General features: G+C 40.7%; 2 protein-coding genes across 12 annotated transcripts in view; one reads left to right on the forward strand and one right to left on the reverse strand.

Moving 5' to 3' along the window:
- Positions 1-2,542, forward strand: part of mapk8a (mitogen-activated protein kinase 8a) — a 21,627-nt gene extending 19,085 nt beyond the window's left edge. For 5 of the 7 annotated variants that reach the window (XM_088086515.1, XM_088086516.1, XM_088086513.1 and 2 more), the window contains one exon: positions 501-739. In XM_088086515.1, coding sequence (XP_087942641.1) covers positions 501-676 — 176 coding nt within the window. In that variant the 3' untranslated portion in view covers positions 677-739. The other 2 variants (XM_088086514.1, XM_088086519.1) reach the window with 2 other exon arrangements.
- arhgap22a (Rho GTPase activating protein 22a) lies at positions 1,783-20,471 on the reverse strand. 5 transcript variants are annotated; one of them, XM_088086512.1, is made up of 12 exons: positions 20,177-20,221; positions 19,942-20,041; positions 18,293-18,388; positions 13,261-13,457; positions 11,249-11,336; positions 8,436-8,564; positions 6,644-6,854; positions 6,423-6,555; positions 6,266-6,339; positions 5,724-5,845; positions 3,860-4,856; positions 1,783-3,776 (listed from the first exon to the last, which is right to left on the reverse strand). In XM_088086512.1, the coding sequence occupies exons 1-12, from the start codon at positions 20,204-20,206 to the stop codon at positions 3,557-3,559; spliced, it is 2,397 nt and encodes a 798-aa protein (XP_087942638.1). In that variant the 5' UTR covers positions 20,207-20,221; the 3' UTR covers positions 1,783-3,556. The 5 variants fall into 5 exon arrangements, with proteins under 5 accessions (XP_087942638.1, XP_042357586.2, XP_042357585.2 ...); XM_042501652.2 differs by lacking the exons at positions 18,293-18,388; positions 20,177-20,221 and adding an exon at positions 20,303-20,471; XM_042501651.2 differs by lacking the exon at positions 18,293-18,388 and having other exon boundaries at positions 20,177-20,287.
- Between the last annotated feature and the right edge of the window lie 1,655 nt (positions 20,472-22,126).

Below are 22,126 nucleotides of genomic sequence, written 5' to 3' on the forward strand. Positions count from 1 at the left end.
GAATACTGATTATATGCATACATGATTTAAGGCTACACAATCTAGCTGTTTTTCTTAACATCAACGTCAACTTGCACAATAAAAATATTTTGAAAGGCTCTGGATGTAATAACAGTTTATTATTACTTTGTTTAAAAAGTAGCATATATGATGAAATAAACAGTATTTCAATTTTAAGTGTGAACTGTATATTAGGGCCATACTCACTTTGGGAATTAGGAGAAAATGTTAATGAATAAGGCTGACATATTTTGAGAATGGATTTGTAGTATTTTGTGATCAAATCATAATATTTCAAGAATAAACTTGTAACGTTTCCAGAATAACGTTTAAACTGGATGTCTTTTCACATGCAAATGGCCATATCAGTACTCAGGGAGAATTTAAAGCTAGATGCACTGTTTCCATCTTTTTATGTATTTTATGACTCCGTAGACAACAGTAATATCCTGTGTATTTCAATGAAACCTATGCGTTGACGTGTGTTTTTCGCAGCACAGGTGCAGCAGTGATTGACAGCCCCCCTCAGCCCACGTCCTCTTCCTCTTCGGCCAACGATGTCTCGTCCATGTCCACAGAGCCCACTGACCCGAGCAGTGACCCCACCATGACCTCTGAAACAGATAGCAGCTTGGACAGCCACGCTTCTCTGGGTGCGCTGGCCTGCTGCAGATAACGCACACATACAACACACACACACACACACACACACACACACACACACACACACACACACACACTGGCACACACTGGCACACAAAAAACAAACCTTCCCTCATCAGTGTGTGTGATGGGAAAGGCCAACGGAACTTCTCATGTTAGTTTGTAGAGCCGCGCTTTTAATGTACAGTTTGTTTTTATTCCCCCTCCCCCTCTTTTGCTGTAAATGATTGTGGTTTGAAAGTGTATCATTATTACTGTATTTTTGCTGGAAAGAATCAGAGTATGTTTTGATGTGAATCTGTGATGTATGTTATGAAAGAGAGGGATCTGAGTGTACTTTACACATTGCTGTTTTTTTAGCTACTGCTACACAGTCGACTACCACACTGTTAGCACTGCAAAATTATGTTGAGTATATTTTTGAATTGTTTATTTGGCATTTTTTGTATTGTTTTTGGGACATTTGAATGAATCACCAACTATCTTTTTAACAGTAGACTATAGCGCACTTCATCTTGGATCCGGTTACAGATGATTTTATTTTGATATCCTCATCTTTCTTGTAGAAAGCGTCCCTTGGTGTATCCAATTTTTTAAATATATTTCACCTCTGATAGTGTGCATCTTGACAAGCAGTCAGATTGCCCTGACACTGAATTTCTTTATAGCATACTGTAAACTGACTGTATTTTAACTTTGGTTACTTAGATGTAATTTCTAGGCAATGGTCTGTTGGATGAGGAAGAACAGGGTGAATGTAAGAGAATCGAGATGTGAGGAGCTAGTGATTCCTGTTAGCGCTGTAACAATTTAATATAGGCCACTCCACTGGCTAGAATGAGTTCTGTATGTGGGGACTGTCACCAGAGACTAACTCAAAATTAGTCACCTTACCCTTTTGGCAGGTTCTCTCAGACGTTATTCACAGCTGTCTGATATTTAACATATTTAATTTAAGTGCCCTTACTCAGTTCAGTGATTTTCTCCGTTGCAGATGCTCCTGTCTCCTGTGGTGCGTCTTTCTGAGTTCTACCTCACACATGCACATACACACAAACACACGTTTTTTGAAGTTATCATGGCACACGTTATTCGAAAGAAATGAGAAAAGAAGATCCTTTTTTTGTCTGTATTTGCGTTATTTATTTATTTATTTATTTCAAGCTAGGAGGCGTCTATTGTATGTAATGTACATTTCATTCAGAAGTACTATTTATATGCATTTTGTTTCATTTTTTTTTTGTTTTCTGTGCAATATAATTCATAGATTAGTATAGTCAGTGATTGATCTGTACATTTTACTGTAGATGTTTGTATGTTTTCTGAGAGTCAGGAAACAGGCATTTGCAGCCTGCCATGGTAACCTTTGGATGTATTTGATGGCTCCAATTCCCAACCTGTCTTTTTGCCCTTTTCATGGTTGGGCACTCCAGGCAGTAACCCCCCCTAGCATCAGCTCCCAGAATGCACTTTGGGGATTGTGACGCATGTCTTGACCCTATCTGGGCCACACCTCGATTGACTGTTGTGGCTTCCTCTTTTAGTCATTTTACTCTCCTCCCATCTCCTCAGAAATAGAAACGATAGAATAGATGACGCATGAGTTTTCTCTGAGCACATCTGGTTTTAGTGCAGGTACATTTAGAGGAAAGACAGGACAGCCATTCAGCACTTCTGGGACAATGCTGCAGTCTTCTGGATGGTTTGACCGCAAACACTGACAGCAAAGAGTTAACCCGTTGAGGTTGGATTTCATCAGGCCAGTTGTGTGAAGTTTATCGTTTGAATCTGAAATTGCCTCACTAACAGACCAATTATATACATCAGAAATGGAAACTGTCTACCTTCAACTCTAGTAAATAAATGAGTTGAATTTTAATGTTGCACATTGTTTTCTTTTCTTCTGTTAAGTCAATATTTTCTTTCATGACTATGACTTCTATAGAGAACCCCAGGGATGACATTTTTCTGTAGGCCGATGTTGAGGTAAGCATTACCCTGGTTCCCTCATCAAAAAGCTGAGGGGATTTTCCCATTGGATTTTGGCTCATTGCAGAAAATAAGCTTTGTGGCAAACAAACGTTTATAATACTTACATGTTTTGTTCAGCAAGATGATCTTCACAAATAAACACCACTTTTAGGATTTTTAAAGCCTAAATGCAATCACCAGAAGTAAAAGCTAATGTGAGGCTATAAACAAACTACAGTATGTTTGTGTGGCCACCACAGCAAGGCTGTAAAAGCACAACATGGCTTGGCATAGTGACATTCTGTTGTCTGGCTCTGCCACTTGTTAGCAACCGCCTTTTTAAAGACTTAAAAGCTTCAAAGTTCTCAAGCGGGGTACTTACTGATGAATTTTATGTAGCTGTGGAAGGCTCTTATGCTTGTGTTAACCACAGAACTTACTTTAGGCATCTAATCAAAAACCCATTCAAAAGACCCATTTACTTTGAGTCGAGGGATCCGGAAGTGCTTGAAAGCTAACAAATTTCCGGGTTTAGGTCTCTTTCCTGGGGTTCTCTGTAAGGGGAAATGAAGAGGATGTGAATGGGAAGACTGGACCTCACATCATCAATAAGGCTTTTTTTTTTGCTTTCTTACAGAGGGATTTAGTCAATAAATAAATAATTACATGACCTATGGTGTATATGAAGAATTGTCTAGAATATTGAAGGACTGTGGAATGGTAAATTGCTTGCTTGGTCCAGAGGAGTTCTTGTTTGGCACCGGCACTGGTAAGTGTAGGCACAAGACGGCTGTACTAAAGAGGACATGATGGCAAGTAGTACTGCACTAGAGGTATTTGGTCTTAAAAGCTTTGGGGCTGGCTGGTCTTCCCAGTAATTGAGCTCCTCCTCCTCTGATGGACCAGATGAAGGCAGGTTGGTCTAGTTGGTCCGTGCTGCACCTGTGGTCAGATCTCCAAGGGTTTTGAAGAACTCCTCCATCTCTTTCTGGAGAAGAATGTTTCGGTTCTCTGCATCTTGGTGTGCCCGCTCCGAGTTCCTGAGTCGGATCTCCAGCATTTGGAACTTCTTCTTCTCTTGGTCTAGCTCCTCCTCGAGGCGGTTTACCTGGGATTGGTACTTCAAACAGGACTCTTCCAACCTCAAAAAAAGAGAAAAAGAGGTTATAAATAACAACTCATGCTGATTTTAATTGGTTATTGACAAGAAGTCACTCATTCTTACTTGCGAATGCAGCTTTCGTAGCTCGTCCTCTGTTTCTTAAGCTCCTGCTTGAGCTCGGTCAGCATGTTGGTGAGACCTTCGTTTGTTCCTGTGAGATCATCCTCAGCACCGCTTGCACTTTGATCTGGAGTACTTGCACTGTCCCTCTCCTCTGGGGGTCTCTCTTGACCCTGCCCTAATTTCACTGCCTTGTCGCTTCCCTCTGGCTCGGCCAGCGAGATCTCAAAGGATGTCCAGATGGAGGTGTCAGCAGGAAGACTAAGACTAGAGGGGGCAACATTGTCATAGGCAGAAAGTCTGTGGGACTGGAGGAGGGCTCTGTGAGACAAAGGCATCTGAGAAGAGTCGTCATCAGAGTCTCTCTGTGTGTCCTTAAGACTGGTCTCCTTAAGGGAAAGGGTTGAATCTTTCAGGGAAGAGTCTTTAAGTCTCTCACCGGATGAAGTGGTGCGCCTGTGAACTCGGAGGGATGACAAGCCATTCATCAGCCAGTTGCTCCCACCAGCTGCTGACACATCCCCTGCTGACCCCCCAATTTTCCCCCTCGGCCCCCCAGATGTTGCGCTGCCTTTGAAGGAGGATCTCCAAGAGGGCAGAGCTTTAGACTGTTTACTGGGGCTTACAGCTACTTCACCGCCGCCTTTCCCTTCAGGTTTGCTATCTGCTTTTCCGTCCACTTCTGGCTGACCTTTATCCTTCCCTTCAGTCTGACCATCCACAACCTTCTCCAACGTTGTAATGGGGCTTGGTGCAGTTGGATTACTGTTGGAAGTAGGGGTGGATGATTGAGGTTCCTCTTTAGGAGTTTTGGACCCTGTGCCTGAGGAGACTGGAGTGTCAGTGTCTTCTTGTGAGACCCATTCCACTTTGCATCGCTGGATAGGACTCAGCTGTTGCTGTGGGGGAAACTTGGCCTCCATTTCCGGCTCCTCTCGTTGGTAGAGTCGGGCATGTTCACTGATGAGGACAGTCATGAGGTGCTGCACCTGCGAACTTCCTGTTCATAATGACAAACACACACAGGCATCCACCTGCTTTAAATGTTTCATGTCATCATCAATTGTGCATTGTTGACAATAAAAGGTTGTGCTACTTATCAGTCTAAATTGTTTTGGTGTGACTTGCAGTGTTGAAGATATCAAGTCTATAGAGATGTCTACTCACTCAAATATAATCAATCTAGATGGCACTCTGCTTGCGGTGCTCAAGAAAATACATTTTAAAAACTGGATAGTAATGTCTATTTCCAGACATCATGACCCGGTTAGTCAAGGTAATCTACAGACCTTGTTGTGAACTGTTTCATGTAGGAACTATTTTCTCTCTGCCTAACTACATACACCAACCATATCACCGCACAGATGGAAGTGTGTATCTACTCATGGACGATAGGCTTGTGACAGTAAGAGAAGTAAACTTCAACAGTCATCCTCAACTAAGCTGCAATCTTAGCTAGCTCAGTGGTGCAAGGTGAGCCAGCAGTACAATGCATGCTTCCCTTTGCGAGGGAAGTGAGGGTTGGCGAGTGTAGTTCTGTAAAAAGAAAATAGTTCCTGTATGAAACTGCTCACAACAAGGTCTATGGACTTTCTTGAGTAACTTGGTCATGATTTTTGTAAAGAAACATAGCTGTTAATTTTTTCAAGTCTATTTTTTTGGTGCTTTGAGCAGAACAAGCTGAATGATATTTAGTTCTATTATATTTGAGAAAAGGTAGACATCTCTATGGCTGATATCTCCAACACTTGGCAACTTACACCAAAATATTCTAGACTAATGAATAACACTACAGGTAAGAGAAAAAAATGTATTATGGAGTTTGGGATGAACTTTCCCTTTAACAAATGTAACTATTATCACCAACCCTCCATCATGGTGACTGGATCCTCCACTCTGGGCCGAAGAATGTTGGGTCCAAACACAGTGGCCAGATTTTGAACACTCATTTTGTTCTCATTGGAGTGAGACTGAACCTCGTCCAGAAACCTGAGCAGACAGAAGTAAAAGCATGATGTGTTATGTAAAATCATCAGCACTGGCTGCTCTGCTTAAATTGGTAGAAACCCCTGGTTCTCTTTTGTCTAGTACAACTTGAACGTATGAAAAGGAGGGCTGAGTCATAAGTCTGGCTGATGTGTGGGTTCAGCTGATGTTATTTAAATAGATGCAGAAGGCAGAGAAGACGTGCAATTATACACACTCGGAGTCAATCAATGTGATGTCACTTCCCCTGATGACGAGGATGTGGGTGTAATGAATGTGATTTCTCTTGTATGACAGGCTGACACTTCCGAAATCATCAAACAGTGAATGGGACATAGCAGCAACAATGAAGCCCATCACAGTCACATCAGCTGCTTTAACAAGTACTGATATATACAGCAGGTTACAAAACAGTTTGCTTACTTGCAGATGTATTTGAGGAGGTTGTAGTTGACCTGAGGAAGGGATTTCACCTGTTTGCTGAGCTCTATGATACCCTTGAAGAAAAATAAGACATGTTTATTGCCAAGGAAAGAATTTGGAAGGGTCCCAGTGAAGAGTTAATCAGATATGGTATTACCATCGCTTTGTCCTTGGTAAGAAGCGGAGCACAAGAGAGAAACTGTGTGTATTTAGAGAAAGGGATTATAGGCTCTGGCAGCTCCCGTATGTACAGCTTCAGCAGGGATGCCACTGTGTGGACGTCTGTGGTACTGTAAGAAAAATAGTGTGCATACAGTAAAGAATAGATTATAGCTCTGCATGCTGCTATGGATGAAATGCCCCCTCCCACTGCAGCACCTGTCAAACACTGGCTTCTCGCCACGGTCAAAGGCATCCTGCAGCTCTCGGACATGATTGGTTTGTCCAGGGGCCCGGAAAAGGCCCTCCTCCTCCAGTCCATGCTCACGAATGAAACATGCACACTGTTCAACCAGCACTGGGACCAGTCGCTGAGGGCCACATTGGGCTTCGTACAACATTGTCTCCTCAAGGTGCTGCCCAAACACACCTGCAGACACACATTAAATGAATCAGGGACAAATAGCTCAGAGGGTAAGAAGTTTAAAGGTCTAGTGTGTGGGATTTAATGCTGTGACACACCAAGCTGATGGTAAGCTGTCCATACATTGGGCCAAAGGCGAGCACCCACAGCCCTTGTCAGCTTTTTTTCCTGCAGATTCAACATGTTGAATCTGTGGTGGCGGCCATGGGGCCTGTTGGTGAATGAAATGACTGTAATTGACTGTTCAGCTTAGTGCACAAGAAGTGAAACTGAAGGGAGGAAGTAAACAAACAGCTAAAGTTAAGAGGGAGTGAGGTCGAAACAAACTTGTTATATGAGGTAGGATTATTTTTCTTTAACCATGAAACTCTTAACAGAAACATTTTGTGATGATTTTGTCATTGTTCACTGACGCACAGTAAATGCTTTGTTCTGTCAAGATTGGGCTGTGTTGTTAATGTGCTAACTTGCTAACTTGCTAACTCGCGTCATGGCAGTCTTCTGGTTTCCTGTTTTGAATGATGAACACAGCAGCCGCAGTCTGCTGGCATGGAGGGGTATGTCCTCTCACACAGGTCCAAAACGTATGTGCTTGTTGGCTCTTGTGTTGGTGTGTTCCTGTGCAACTTTTTGGCTGAGACACAATGACGTTAGGGCGACACAGCAGGGGGCTTTCGTCGCCGCTAGTTCTGCTTGGTGTGTCATGGCCTTTAGTGGCAACTAGCAGTGAGGTTGCAGGACTGAATCTTCTACCGTGTGCCAAGGATGTAGGAGAACTACGCTGGCCAATGCAAAAACACGAATGGCCCTGTCTAGCAACAGTGTTTGGTTTGTCTGTTCTGGTCTACTGAAGAACAATATGGTGGCCTCTGTGGAGGACGACCCGCTCCATTTGTAGATATAAATGGCTCATTCTAATGTAATAAAAACACACCGATTCATATTTTCTGTGATATTCTGTCTGTTCATGTGTTTGTGTCCACTTCCTGTTTTATTTTGAAATGTTTTCTCATTGTGTTTAGTACATCTTGTACTTTTCCTGCCTTTTTGATTGCCTTGTGTTTTACTTGTGTCTTGTTTCACTCACCTGTGTGTAGTTAGTAATCAGCCCTTGTGACTTTAAAGACCAGTGTTTTCTCCATTCAGTTGCCGGATTGTCATTGTTGGCTTAGTGTGTTCATGCTCTCCAGTCTGGTTTATGACTTTATTTTTGACTTTATTTATGGATTTATAGTTTCTTGTGTGATTTCCCTGAATGGATTTTCTGCCTTCCCTGACTGCCTACACATGTATGACCCCTGATTACGTAAGTACAGATTGAGTTTGACAAACTGTTCTTGGTATTTGTTGCATTTAATACCCAGTTTTGTACTAAATTGTCACATTTTCAGGTGATTATAAACTAATAAAAACATAAAAACAATAAAAACAAAACACATAATTGATATAGTATTCCATTTCTGCCAATAGATGCCCCTAAATCCTACACACTGAACCTTTAAGTTTCCTCTCTAAATGATTGATAACATATTAGCTGAATTACAGTAAACTGTGCTGTTTGTGTGTATGTATGCTTGAGAATCACACCTCCTCCAAGTGGAGCCCATATGACTCTACGTATGGCTCTGACCCATTCCTCCATGTCAGTCTGAGAGTTAGCCATCAGCAGGAATGATTCGTGACTTATGCCCGTTCGATCCTTTTCTCCGGCCCCCCCTGGAAACACAGACATATTTCATTACTCTCTGGATCAATAGGACAAAATGACTAACACACCGTAAAGCCTCTGTGCTTCAAATATGTAAAATCACACACAGAACAGATACCACTTAGAAAAACACTTTGCTGATCCCATAAAGTGTATGATCTGTTAAGATCTATCAACTAGAACTATCAGTCCATCCAATAACCTTATTAGCTCCAGAACCCCTGTAAAGTACAAAGACGCAGCCATGCAGCTCTACCTCCCTGCCTATCCTTCCTCTGGCTGCACACAGCTTGATACCGCCCGCTTTGACATTTTAGTTTGACATTTTAGTTTATTTCAGTTTAGCTTTGATTGCACTATGTGAAATTCTCTCCCTTTGTTGCTTGCCTTTGAAGAGGTGGAAGCACCACTCAGTTACAGATGGAGATAAAAGATTCAAAGCTGCTATTCATAAAATGTTCTTACAGATGAAAACCATATAAATGCAATCCAAAAGACAGTGTGTGGATTTGGTTGGGGTTGCTGTGTAGGCTATCAGTACCTGCATTCATCACTAAGTCCTGCACTGTACTGCATAGTGTGTTATGTGTGAAAGAAATGACCCAGAAAGCGTAGTGTTCCCTGTGGACACCAGCAACTGCACCATGCCTCTCACCACGTCGCTTTTGTCTCTCTGTCCAACACCTTTTTCACAGCATCTGTTATGAGACCACACTGGTGTATTTGCATGTTTTACCCCATTTACCACAAATTGCATATAATTTGCATAACTACCAACCATTTTCCAAAGTACTTGTGCTGTGTCTCTGAATGTTTTTTTCTTAACACATAGGCAGGCATTGGTCTCCTTTCTGCTTTATGGGAAATTGGCTTGCAGAGAACTAAAACCTCAAGGTAATTTATCAGTATGAGCATCTTTTTTTCCAAGACCATCAAAGTTGATTTTCATGCTGCTGTGAAATGTAACTGCCTGTGAGGTGAGGAATGATAAATAGGTTGGGGTGAGGAAAACATTTATGTTACAGATCATTGAATGTATTAATCACCAATTCTGAATAGTGCAGTATTAAAAAATAACCATAAATCAATATCAGATTGCAGCATTGTTGTATTTCAATAAATTGTATAATATTGACTTAGGTAGCCCCCTGTCAATGTCCTTCCATAATTCATGAGTTAAAACATGTGTTAACACAGGAATGGTTCATTATGTGAAGACACAGAAAGGCCACACGCACAATTAAAAACACTAAATGCAACGGCCTTGTTGTTTTGCACCCATAGTATTTGTGGCCACATGTGATAATGATGCAGTGTGTTCCATATAGCACTATGCAGTCCTGCAGTAGCATTATTAACACAAGTAGTGTGTTGTATACTGTGTGTATGCACAATATGTTCAAGTGAGAAAGTGCAGACAGTTTTGTCATCACACCCATTAAAAACTGCAGTAGAACAGAGACAGCTGACATGCTGGTGTTATTAGACTTTCAGAGTAAAAATGTCACAATTGTTTCTGTGTGCAGTGTTTCTATGAAATAGTTGTTGTTTTTTCTGCAGGACCTCTGATATAATACCAAAATACCTTGCCAATCCTGGCAACAAGCCAGAGAGGGAAATAAATACAATACTTTCAGCTTCAGTTCAGCTTTTAAAAGTAGAAGTGTTATAGTATTTCTATTCTGCAGTCCCATCATTGTTAATCAAAGTGGGAAAAATGTACTTACTACGATCATTAATAGAAAGCTGATCCTCAGGATAAACTGTCAAGGAGTTAGTCAAACTGCTGCAGTAATGACCCATGTTGAACTCATACAGCCAGCCGAAAACAGAGGCCACATGAACAATGGCAGAATCCTTGCAGGTGACCCAAGATGCTGTTGCATTAGGGGTCAGACAGTGGCACTACCATCACAGCCAGTAACCCCACAAACTCTCTTCCAACTCTCAGCTTCATGTCTGTCCAAGTGCGGCTTTCACTTTCTTTCTTTCTTTTTCTTTCTTTCTTTCATTGAAGCAGGCCCTCTGATCTATCTGCTGTACATACTGTCCACTGTTCAGACACTAATCATGCCAACCCCACGCTGTCAAGAGCAGAAATGAATGACGCCGTTGTTGTATCCTGGGACACATGGCCATGGCAATCACATCCTTTCTGCTATTCTGCATATTTCATGCATGCGTTGCAGCCTGTGACTCATATGTAGCTTTTAGTTTACTTCTGTTTTCCACCCATCACTTTGAATCTTAGTCAACAAGGTTTACATGGAGAATATGACCTGCTGTATGTACAGTATGATCATAATTTGAGGCAAAACAGAGAGATGCCTTCTGTAATTCATAGCAAACCTGTAATGTTGTAGGGGTTGTAGTATATGCACTGATGTTGCACAATTTGGGATTTCATCATCTCCTGAATGCTAAAAACGAATGGTTGTTGGATATAGGTAGGTGTGGCACTTACAGGCTGAGTCACGCTTTGATCTTGATGTCTTTTTCTGCAAATATAACATTTTGGTGCTGATGGAAATTAAATCTGATCTGCTTCATCATACATCATTATTTAATCTAACATACAATTTTGTATAAAAATCTTGTACTCAGTACTAAACAGATGGTTCAGCATCACTTCAGCAAGCCTTACTTACTGATTCGCTTCCATGCACACACAGTTGTCACCGTGCCAACTCACCTGGAACGATTTCAAACGGGTGACGACCAGGCTCGTCCTGATTGGCAGGCAGCTCATTGACCTGACTGCCCTGAAGGGGAATACAACCCTGCAGGAGAAAAGAGAGTAAGGTGTTAGATTGGCAGATAGAAAGACAGACTGACAGGCGGCCAGGCATGAGGAAAACACCTGTACCAACAGTATTCAAGGGCCAAACAAGAAATCAATTAGTGGTTCTGGACTTGGACGTGTAGTGCATGTTAAACATTATAGAGTTCTGAGTACACTGAGCTCTGGGCATGCGTCCAAAAGAGGGAGGTAATGATGATGGAGGGAGGGATGACTCAGGGAAACATTTCTTCATCTATTTATCCCCCTGCCGCTTCCTGTACTGTGCATTTCTGATCCTTCCAGCATAGACAGGCTCAAAGGTCATCTACTAAGTGCTTACAGCAGAACCACAGGGCAGCTAGTTACCACATTATCAGGGTGTGTGTCAGACCAATAACAACACACTGCAATTTTAATGGAGAGTATGGAATACTCCACCCACAAAATGATCATTTGTATATTAATTATTCACCCCGTGTTATGTTGAATTCGTAAGGAAAACTATGTTTGTCTTGCATGCCTCCATGATGAATGAAGATTAAAAAAACAGCAGAAAAATTGTTGATAAATTGTAGTAAATGGAGGGCGTGTTTAACAACAGCAGAGCTAGATAAAAAAAAAAAGAAGAGTCTCCACAAGCTCACATAACTTGTGCAGTATGATCAAGACTCATTTATCCAGTTGTATGCTCAGTCCACGTGTGAGACTGTTTATACTGAAGTGTTTTAAATATTACAGTTTTAGCAAAAATCCATGTGTTTGGGAACTCCTGAGCATAAAGACGAAGTCCATATTTTTTTGTATTTAATTTTTAGAATCTGTCATCCGATCAAAATGGTAATAAACAGAAACCTTGCACTCTGAGTATGATGCCTTTTATTGTTCTTTCTGTTTCACAGTACCAAACAAAATGAAAAGACACATTTCCTCCTCGCTTCTTTCCACTGTGGATACCTCCCTAGCTGTCACCACTCTCTATGTCTTGCATTTGGCGCTAACATGAAGGGGCTGAGCTGTCCTCTCTCTGTCTGTTTGCGGTCCTAATCCTTGTTTACAACCTTCCTTTCGTCATCTCATCCACCTAAATAATAATATCTGAACTGTAAAAAGTAAGTGATCTGAGTTATAAAATGATATTGTGCACCTCGGTTCTCTTCTCAGACAAGTATCTCTAGCCTTTTGATAGATGCAAAAACGCAGAAAATGGAATCTGTTCTTGAAACTTTAATGACAGTCAGTGTGCAAATGTGACTGACACAATGTGAGGTTGTATTTAATTTTAAACATGCTACAATTTCAGACAAAGAATATGGACTTGGTGTGCAATGGATGGATTGGCCGGATAAATGAGAGTTGCACTATACTGCGCAAGTTATGTGAAAGTTTATGAATAAACATTCTTGATACAGTTTATTGTTGTTAAACATGGTCCCCCATCAATCAATGAATCAATATGTTTGCCAGTACGTGGAGACACATAGACACAAGTTTTCTTCAAAATAAAAAGGGTGAGAAACTGATATGATAATTTTGTGTGATGTATTGCTTTAAGGGGATGACTTTTGTGTGAAAGATGATCGGATATTTATCCAGCTATAGTTTGAAACCAAAAATATAAAGATAAAAGCATGAAGCTTTAAAAATCACAGCCAAATTATGCAGAAAATGGCTACATTTTCCTAGAGGGTTGCAACATGTATTTTGTTGCCTTATTTAAAAGAATCAATAAGGTGTTTTCACAGTTGGTGAACACAATGGATCGACTGTCCCCGGGGGAAACACGAACCAGATAAATTCATGAAGCTTGAACATGTATCAGGCTTTAAAGCAGAGTCAATCTAAACACACAGCGGGGCAGCCTCCTGTGGCAACAGGTGACATCAGGTAACTGTCTTGTGTATGTGTTATTTTGTAAGCGTCACCTGTGCCTTCGTTTCATCCTGGTCCTTGTAGAAATACAGAGCCTCAGTCCTCAGGACAAACCATCGCAGCTGCCAGTTTTTCATGATACTCCGCTGTCTCTTCAGCCAGCCTGCCTTCAGAGCTTTCTCCTGATCCAGAGGAGAGCAGGGCCTGGAGACCCGAGACAACTCTCCAAGAACCATGCTCTTGGACCGCGCTGCATGACCACACACATATAAAGATAAAGTGAGGGACAGAGGAGGTCACAGGATTAAGAGCATCAGGATGAGAGTGAGACAGAGAGATAAAGAAATATAGAGAAATATAGAAGACAGATGATTCATGTTATTTTGGGATTTTCTCCCTTTGTTGTTTGCTGCTATTCTAAAAATTCACCCAAAGATGATACTGAATCATTATTCACAGAAGCCTCTCTTGGGTTCAGCTAAGCCCACACAGGCTTGACCATGCATCCAGATTTCCTCTTAAGTCAATCTACCAAGGCTTGGCCTCCATCTTGCAGCAAAGAGATCCTGCTGTAAGAAGAACTCCATCTCTCTATTCCATTACATTTTATTATGTGTTTCAGATATTAATGAGGGCATTTATCATTTCTAATTTCATTGCGGTAAAGAGAGGAGTTTTGCGTTGGATCAGGTTGCGCTTTAACGACTACGGACTGATTATAAGCATGGATTATAGTGTATTGGCATAAATACTGTATGCCAAAGGTATAGAGCAAAAACAGTGACTGTGGAATGATCCCTGGGGAGTCAGAGGGGAGAGGGAGAGAGATAAACAGAAGGCAGAGAGAGGAGGAAGAAATCAATGCCATTTTTTTTCTTAATTGCATCTTGCTTTTTGCTGAGGACAGCAGTGAAGGTATCTGGAAGGGCCTGGATGGAAATCTCTCTCTCTCCCTCTCTCTTATCAGTTCTCTGTCTGGACTCCTCATTTTATTTCGCCCCCCTCTGGATGTCCTTCATTTGCAGAGTCATGATTGCTGGGAAGGGACAAAACTGGAGACCACGTGAAGCAGCCATTAACAAAACTGTGTGCTGACAGCGTGAGCAGGCAGAGCAGGATCTATAAATACAGCGGACACGTCTTGTACATCTTTAAAAAAAGAAGCAGGAAATCTCAGAGAGGAACTTAAAAAAATTACTGTCAGCAAAGGACTAGGATCAAATCAAGGATCAAATCGTTGGCTTTTCAGGAAATAATGTCAATCGAAGTGCATTTCATGTATAAACAATAAAATAATATACGTATGAGGTCATTAGTGATAAATAGTGATTAAGTATTCAAATACTTTACCCTAAAAATGCCACTCTATAAAAATACTCCATCACAAATAAACGTTCTGCATTCAAAATGTTAAAATAATAATAAATAAAAAAATAATGAATAAAAGCACCCTAAATTTACAGTAAAATGTACTTAAAGGGACAATTCACCCCAAAAGTTGAATCGAAAAACTCAACAGTAATGTCTCTTTCCAGAAATCAAGACCGGGTTACTCAAGATAATCCACAGAACTTTTCATGTAGGAACTATTTTCTTTCTAACACCTACCAACTGTATCGCAGCGCAGAAGGAAGTGTGCATCTACTGTCATGATCTTGGGTTTTGAGTGATATTTTAGACTTTGTTTTTAGAGTTTTTCTGTTTGTGTTTTCCTTGTTTCTTGTTTCTCATTTTGAGTTTCCTGTTCTATTTTGTATTATCACTCCTTTTGTGTCATGTCTGGTTTTACTTCCTGTCTTGTTTGTTTCCCTGATTAGTTTCACCTGTCTTTTATCAGTCTCACTTGTCCCTCAGTTGTGTGTCGTTGTCCTGATTAGTTCCCTGTACATATATGACTGCATGCTTCCATTAGTTCCTTCACAGTTCGTCTGTTAGCCCTGCTGTCATCCTCCCTGTGGTCCTCTGTATTGTTTGTGCCTGTTTTCACCGGAGGTTTTTGTGGCCCTGGTTGCATTCAGTTAGGTTTCTGTTCTGCATTTGAGTCCTCATCCAACCTCAACTCCACCGTGACATCTACTGCTAGCTCACCTAGCATCACTGAGCGAACTAACATTTCAGCTCAGCCAAGGAGGACGCCATTAATGTTTAGCCTTCACCTGGCGCTGTTACAGGCATTTTGTCCATGTGTAGACACACACTTCCTTCTGTGTGGTGATAAGGTTGCTGGGTGTAGCTCCATAGAAGAAAATAGTTCCTTCATCAAACTACTCATAACAAGGTGTGTGGATTATCTTGAATGAGACATTGCATATGGACATAATATTTTATGGACTGATCATGTTTTGTGTTTTAAATCTTAATGTGTAAAGAAACTAGTAAAATAAATGAAGAAGAGTAAAAAGTACAGTATTACCCTTTGAATAGTAGTGTGGTGGTAGGGCGGGGCAATATCTAGAATTTATTTATTTTTTGACCAAATACCTCAATATCGATATTGCAACAATAGGTTAACTGCTTAAATTGGATATTTTCACAATGAGATTTTTTTGATAAATATTTATCAGTAATGTGGATAAAATGACTAAGCAGGTAAAGGCAAATAACAGCATAGCTACAACAGGCATTAAAAATAAAGACATAATTTTTCTGTAATGCAGCCTTCAAAACCAGGAAAAGACAACACTTATCATATTAAGACATCCAAACTCTAAGATGATATCCAACACAGCCCTAGTAGAAGTATAAAGAAAGCATAGAACTGAAATACTAAAGTACAGTACAACAAATATGTACTTAAGTACAGTATCCGAGTAAATGTTTATGTTTTAATCCACCAATGAAGTATAGAAAGTAGAAGTGTTCATAATGTGCACTATGAAAATGGCCCCAGTCAGAGTAACATTAAAACATAATCTCATTAATTATTAATGATTCATTACTGAAGCATTTTGCTGTTATGTTTGTTTGCAGCGGAGCAAATTGAAAAGACTTTATTTACTGTTGGGTAATTTAATCTATTAGAATGCATCACATTTAAAATCTTAATCAGTAAAATAATTAAAGCCTTCAAAAGAAATTGAGTAAAAAGTAGAATTTCTCCCCTTTTGAAATGTGATGTACAACATCTAAAAAAAGCACGAAATGGAAAAAAATCACCTACAGAAAGTACACAAGTGCCTCAAAATAATAGCTTCTTGACGAAAGCACTTCATTATCCATTCAAATGTCAAATTATTCAGCCTCAGAGATAATGAGTGGAGCCTCAACCACATCCGATTACTCAGAGTTTTACCAACAACTTCCCCTAAGACTCCACACCACTTAACTGTTTTAGGATTCTGCTCCGATATCTCAGCTTCTGAGTGCAGATCCAGCTCTGCGATGCTGTATGATGCTGCATAAAAGGGTCAGAGGAGAGCAGAGCTGGGAATCTAATCAAAGGAGAATACCATTACAGCAAATGAGAGATGGCAAGCGCACAAAACGTGGTGAGCAAAGTGAAGTGGCTGCTGCACTGTCCAACAGTGTTCAAGAGGAAAGAAGAGGCACTTCTTGTTCCCATCATCTTTTATGAGCTTACTTTTACTGCTGGTCTAGAATAAGACTGGTGCCAGGTGAGAAATTAAACAACAACGTGCCAAAACACACAAACACACAAAAGTAAGGGTTGTTGAAGCTGCTGTTAGTCATAATACCATTCTGTTGTGTTCAATTTTCATATTAAAGATGTGAAATCCCTTTCTGTCAGGGTGGAAATGACTCCACCTTCAATAGGCTACCAATCCATTTCCCTGAGAGAAGTTGGCAACTGTCACAACTCCCCGAGCCACCTGACCCAGCGTGTGTCGCTAGTCTATACCAACCACCTGCTAAGAAGAGCCCAGCCCGTATTTATACTCTGCATCATGATAATCTGCAGTGCCAAGAGTCCTTCCTGTGATTTACAGCTTCCTTATTCATCTTCACACAGTCATGTGAGAGGCATGTATGTGTGGGTTTTACCCGGCGTTAGAGGAACTATGTTTGACAGTCAGCTGTTGTGATTTACAGGAGCGGAGAGCCCTGCATTCCTGTCACCACCTCTGATCTGGAGTCACCTGTCAAAACCACGCCGACCCAAAACTAACCCAGTAAACCCTGAACAAATAGCGATCATGTGTTCAGGTGTGAACTTGTCTGGATGCGGGGCCATTGTTGGAGGGTGGATTAATCCTTCCAGCAGCCATGTTTCACCACAGTATTTCCACAAGAAATCTTTCAGGAATGAGGACAGTATAATCAGGAGACATGAGGCATTACATCACTCTGTAGTAGAGCCTGTTAACTCTCAATGAGCACTGGACACCGAAATAGAGCTTCAACACTTCAACTCATGCAAGAAAACTCAGGTCATTGCTGATTGTCACCAGGGTGCAGAATGACATCGGTGCCACTAACATGGCGCTGCTCCACCTTTTTGATGTAAATATCAAAGCACTGACACCAATATTGATGTCACATTATTGTAAAGACAGAAGGGCAAATAGAGCTCTGCAGAGACAGCGAGAGAGAAAGAGATGGACTGCAGAGAGACAGAAGCAAGACAGCAAGGGAAAAAAAGATGCAGGGATGGAGAAAAAGGGGAGTGTGCTTACCCCGGCGTGCCTGTTTTATCTTGGGGCTCAGCATGGTTACCGTTGCTGTGCTGCTCCCTCTCACAGAGACATGACTGCATCCCTCTGTTCACACACTATTCCTCAAACACACACACACCCAGAGCCTCTCGCTGCTGCCTCGCCCTGTTACTCCTCATCCTCTCCGAGCATCTCCCTCCCCAGCTCCCTGTCTTGCACTTGGACACTGTCTCCGTCTGATTTCACACACTTACACACACACACTTTACCACACACACTCCTCTTTCTCTCTCCTCCTTTCATTCGTCTCACTCCTCCTGTCTGTCCCACTGGCCCAGCGTGCTGTTGTTCTCACATACCTAGAGCCCTGCCCACTCTCTCTCTCTGCCTCTCTCTCTCTCTCTCTTTCACTCTCTCCTCTCCTATCTGTCTCTCTGCCTCCTGCTGCACACTCTCAGTATCAATTTCTCACCGTCTATAAATATGTCTGGCTGTGTGTCCGCTGTCTTGTCACCCATTTCTTTACATTGGCTCCTGTACCACTCCAAAGTCTTCTCAATCCCTCCAGCTGTTTGCTCATGGACATTTGATTATGCTCTCCTCTGTACCTGAAGTACAACCTCAGATCAATACATTTGATTTAACTGACACCATTAAATGTTTCATGTACAGCAAGTCATTGCATTGTCTGTACTGATAAGCCATCGCAGATGTGTGATACATCTGGGTGGACACGTGTTAAAAACTGACAAAACTCTAGCACTCATATTTAGTATCCCGAGGCATTCGGGTTCAAGATTTATAGTCTGAGGGGAAATGCCACACTGCTCAGTCACTCAGCAATCTGTATGATGAAAGCCACAACACTCAAGGGTGTGATGTTCTTGTTCCTATTCAGTTTAGCTGTAGTGGATGTGATAGAGCAAATAAATGCAGCAGTTCATGAGGCTGGATGAGATGAAAATGCAGTACAGGGACACTGCTGACGGAGCTCTCTCACAGGGAAAAATAACCTACTCAGCTCACATACATATCAATGACAAAAGATGTGCACTGCCTTAATGGAGGCTTCATAAAGGAGAAACACTATGATAGTAGAAGCATGGAAAGGTAATTCTTTACACATTCAAAAATACCCAGACTGATAGATATGATAGAGAAAAAGGTGCAGACCCAGAAAAATACTTTAAAATTAGAGCTTAACTTTATATGAGAGCTCTGGTGCTAATGATAACTGTGATATTATTATTTTTAAAAAATCAAATACTGATATCATGTAAACAAAACATGTTAATATTGTGTGAATTATCCAGTGACTCCCAAATCAATTCTGTCTCCCTCCCACAGCGCCATCTGACTGATAGATAGATGGCACTGGGTAGGTAATTGAAATAATAAATATAAAATATTTATACAGTACATTTTGAGACATACATATATACATATCACATATGTCTCATATGTGTTTGCCTAAATAAACACTTGTTCTGCATGTGTATGTGCATATATGCATGTGTATTATAGATCTGCTCTATAGATAATTTAAATTTGTTTATGGTCCATAAAGATACAATCAACAATGGTACTTTAACTCCAAATCATAGATATCACAAAAATGGAAGTGAGAAAAAAATGGAGTAGAGGAGTTAATAAAAAGGCAGAGTGGGATCTGTGAAGAGATGAACTTCAGTTGTTATTTATTGCTGTTATATGTGTGTGTCACTATCTATCAAAATAGCAGTGATATATATATATATATATATATATATATATATATATATATATATATACACACACACACACATATAATATAATAGTGAACACTTCAGTACAGTTATGGTTACAGACTCCCTCTCTGCCTCCCTACAATCATATTTTGAGTCTCATTCATTTATCAAAAAAGAGAAAACACACAATAGACAAAGCTAAAATTTAATATGACGGGTTAATTTTTATCAATATGACAGGTTAATTGTCTTCAATCCTGAAAATATTTGGCCATGTTTATCATGTTGTGAAAGCCTGATATCGTGCCAACCCTAATAGTGAGCCACAAAATAGGGCATCACCTTGCTTGATACAATGGTCATTGTTACAAAAGAAAGAAAGACAGAGGTTTACCTGCCAGGTCCTTTGGTTTGTCACTGGTCAGAGGACTCCTGGATGGTTTCATAGCAGTGAACCCGTCCACACAGTGTGTTCCTCTCCACTGGGGCCATTTCTAGAGCCACACCACACACACACACAAACACGCAAACACAGACGCACTCAGGGTCTGAACAATGGCAATAGTGAAATCTCAGCCCTCTGCTTAACTGATAATCACTAACAAACAATTCAAATGACATTCACATACCCAAAGAGAAGGGACTACTATAACTGCCATCAGTAACACATGAATGACGCGCGCCTGAAGAATGCTGATGTGAACAGACTCTGATAGAAGGAAGGAAATAAAGACAGTCATGCGAGTATTACTTGCCATGTCATCTTGGAAGGGCAGACCAGACGACTCTGAGTCTGGAGCCAGACTTTCTGCTCAGCACACAGAAGCATCACACAGTCCCAACAGCTGCTGTGATAGGTACTGCTTTACAGAGAAATAAAACACAGCTGTGTGATGCTCTCCTGCTGTCCTCCTCTTCTGGAATTTTTTCAGTCTGTCTCTCTCTAAGGAAGTGAGTTGCCCTGATGGAGAAGTGAAAACTGCTGACTTCTGTGTAAAATATATTATGAATTTCTCCTTCAGCTGTTTTTACTGTACATTTTTCCCCACACACAACAGAAAAAAATCTATGCTCTGGCTGTTGGTGATTTGACTATGTATACTGAGAGGGAAGGGCACAAGCTTTGCATTTGAAAAGCCCTCATAAGCCTGTTTCTCTCCAGCTACACAATCAGTGCTGGAGAGTATCCAGATACATTTACTCAAGTACTGTACTTAAGTACAGGTTTGATATATCTGTACTTAACTTAAGTATTTCAATGTTATACTTCTACGACATTTCAGAGGCAGACTCTATACTTTTCACCCCACTACATTTACTAAAATTTACTTTTCATGTAAAAAAATATATGACATGATGTAGTGCTATACTACTAATCTACCCAGCACAAAACAAAGTGCTTTAAATCGACTCAACATTGTCCAACTACAACATTAAAGGTACAGTTGGTAGGATTTAGTGGCATCTAGTGGTGAGATTGCAGAACTGAAACTTCTCTCATGTGCCAGGTGTGTAGGAAAACAGGAATAGCCTTATAGAGCCAATGTTTGGTTTGTCTGTTCTAGGCTACTGTAGAAACAATATGGTGGACTCTGGAAAAGGACCCACTCCAGCCGTGGATATAGAGACTCGAACAAAGCATTTGAGACTAGGCCCTGTTCAGTTTGAACCAAATGGATCAAATTCTGATGGTAAAATTAGTCAATATGTGAGGATTTTGACACTCCCATTTTTTTCCCACTGATTTACAGATATCACCTTCACAATGAAGGCCTATGGGAGAAAATCTTTTTGGGTCCAATGGCATCGTATGATGGTGTAATTCTACTTTTGGCCACTAGGAACACTGGCTTCAAAGCTCAACACTGATCCTGGGGACTTGAAAACGGCTCATACTTGTGATATTCTGTCAAGTTCCTGGTAATGTGTTTGTGTCCACTTCCTGTTTTATTTTGAAATATGTCGTCATTGTGTTTAGTGCTGCTTTTACTTCCTGAGCTTTCCCGCCTTTTTTGATAGCCTCATGTGTTTTATCTGTGTCTTGTTTCACCCACCTGTGTGTAGTTATCAGCTCTTGTATATTTAAATTCCAGTGTTTTCCTCCATTCAGTTGTCAGATTGTGATTGTCCCCATAGTATGTCCTTGCTCTCCAGTTACCTCGTGTTTGCTTACCTGGTTTTTGACTCTGCTTGGATTTCTGGACTTTGTTTCTTGGGTGATTTCACTATATGGATTTTTCTACCTTTGCTGACAGCATGTGTATGACCCCTGATTATGTAAGTAAAGATTTAGGTTTGATAAAGTGTTCTTGATGTATGGTGCCTTTCTCTGCATCTGACTCCCAGTTTTGCACTAAATTGTTACAATTCTAAGGTAATGAAAATGATAATGATGATGATTCTTATTTTCAGGTGATCTAGACTTATTAAAACAGTTATGAATATTATATTCAATCTTTGCCAATAGATGCCCCTGAGTCCTAAATACTGTAAAATGATCCATTCTGCATTAGGAGAAATAATACTTTGGGTGCATTTTGCTGGTAAAACTTTTGTTCTTTCACTTTGAATTCAGGACT

The sequence above is a fragment of the Plectropomus leopardus genome, chromosome 13 (genome assembly GCF_026936395.1).
Source record: "Plectropomus leopardus strain MGB_pleo_1.0 chromosome 13, ASM2693639v1, whole genome shotgun sequence".
Lineage (NCBI taxonomy): Eukaryota > Metazoa > Chordata > Actinopteri > Perciformes > Serranidae > Plectropomus > Plectropomus leopardus.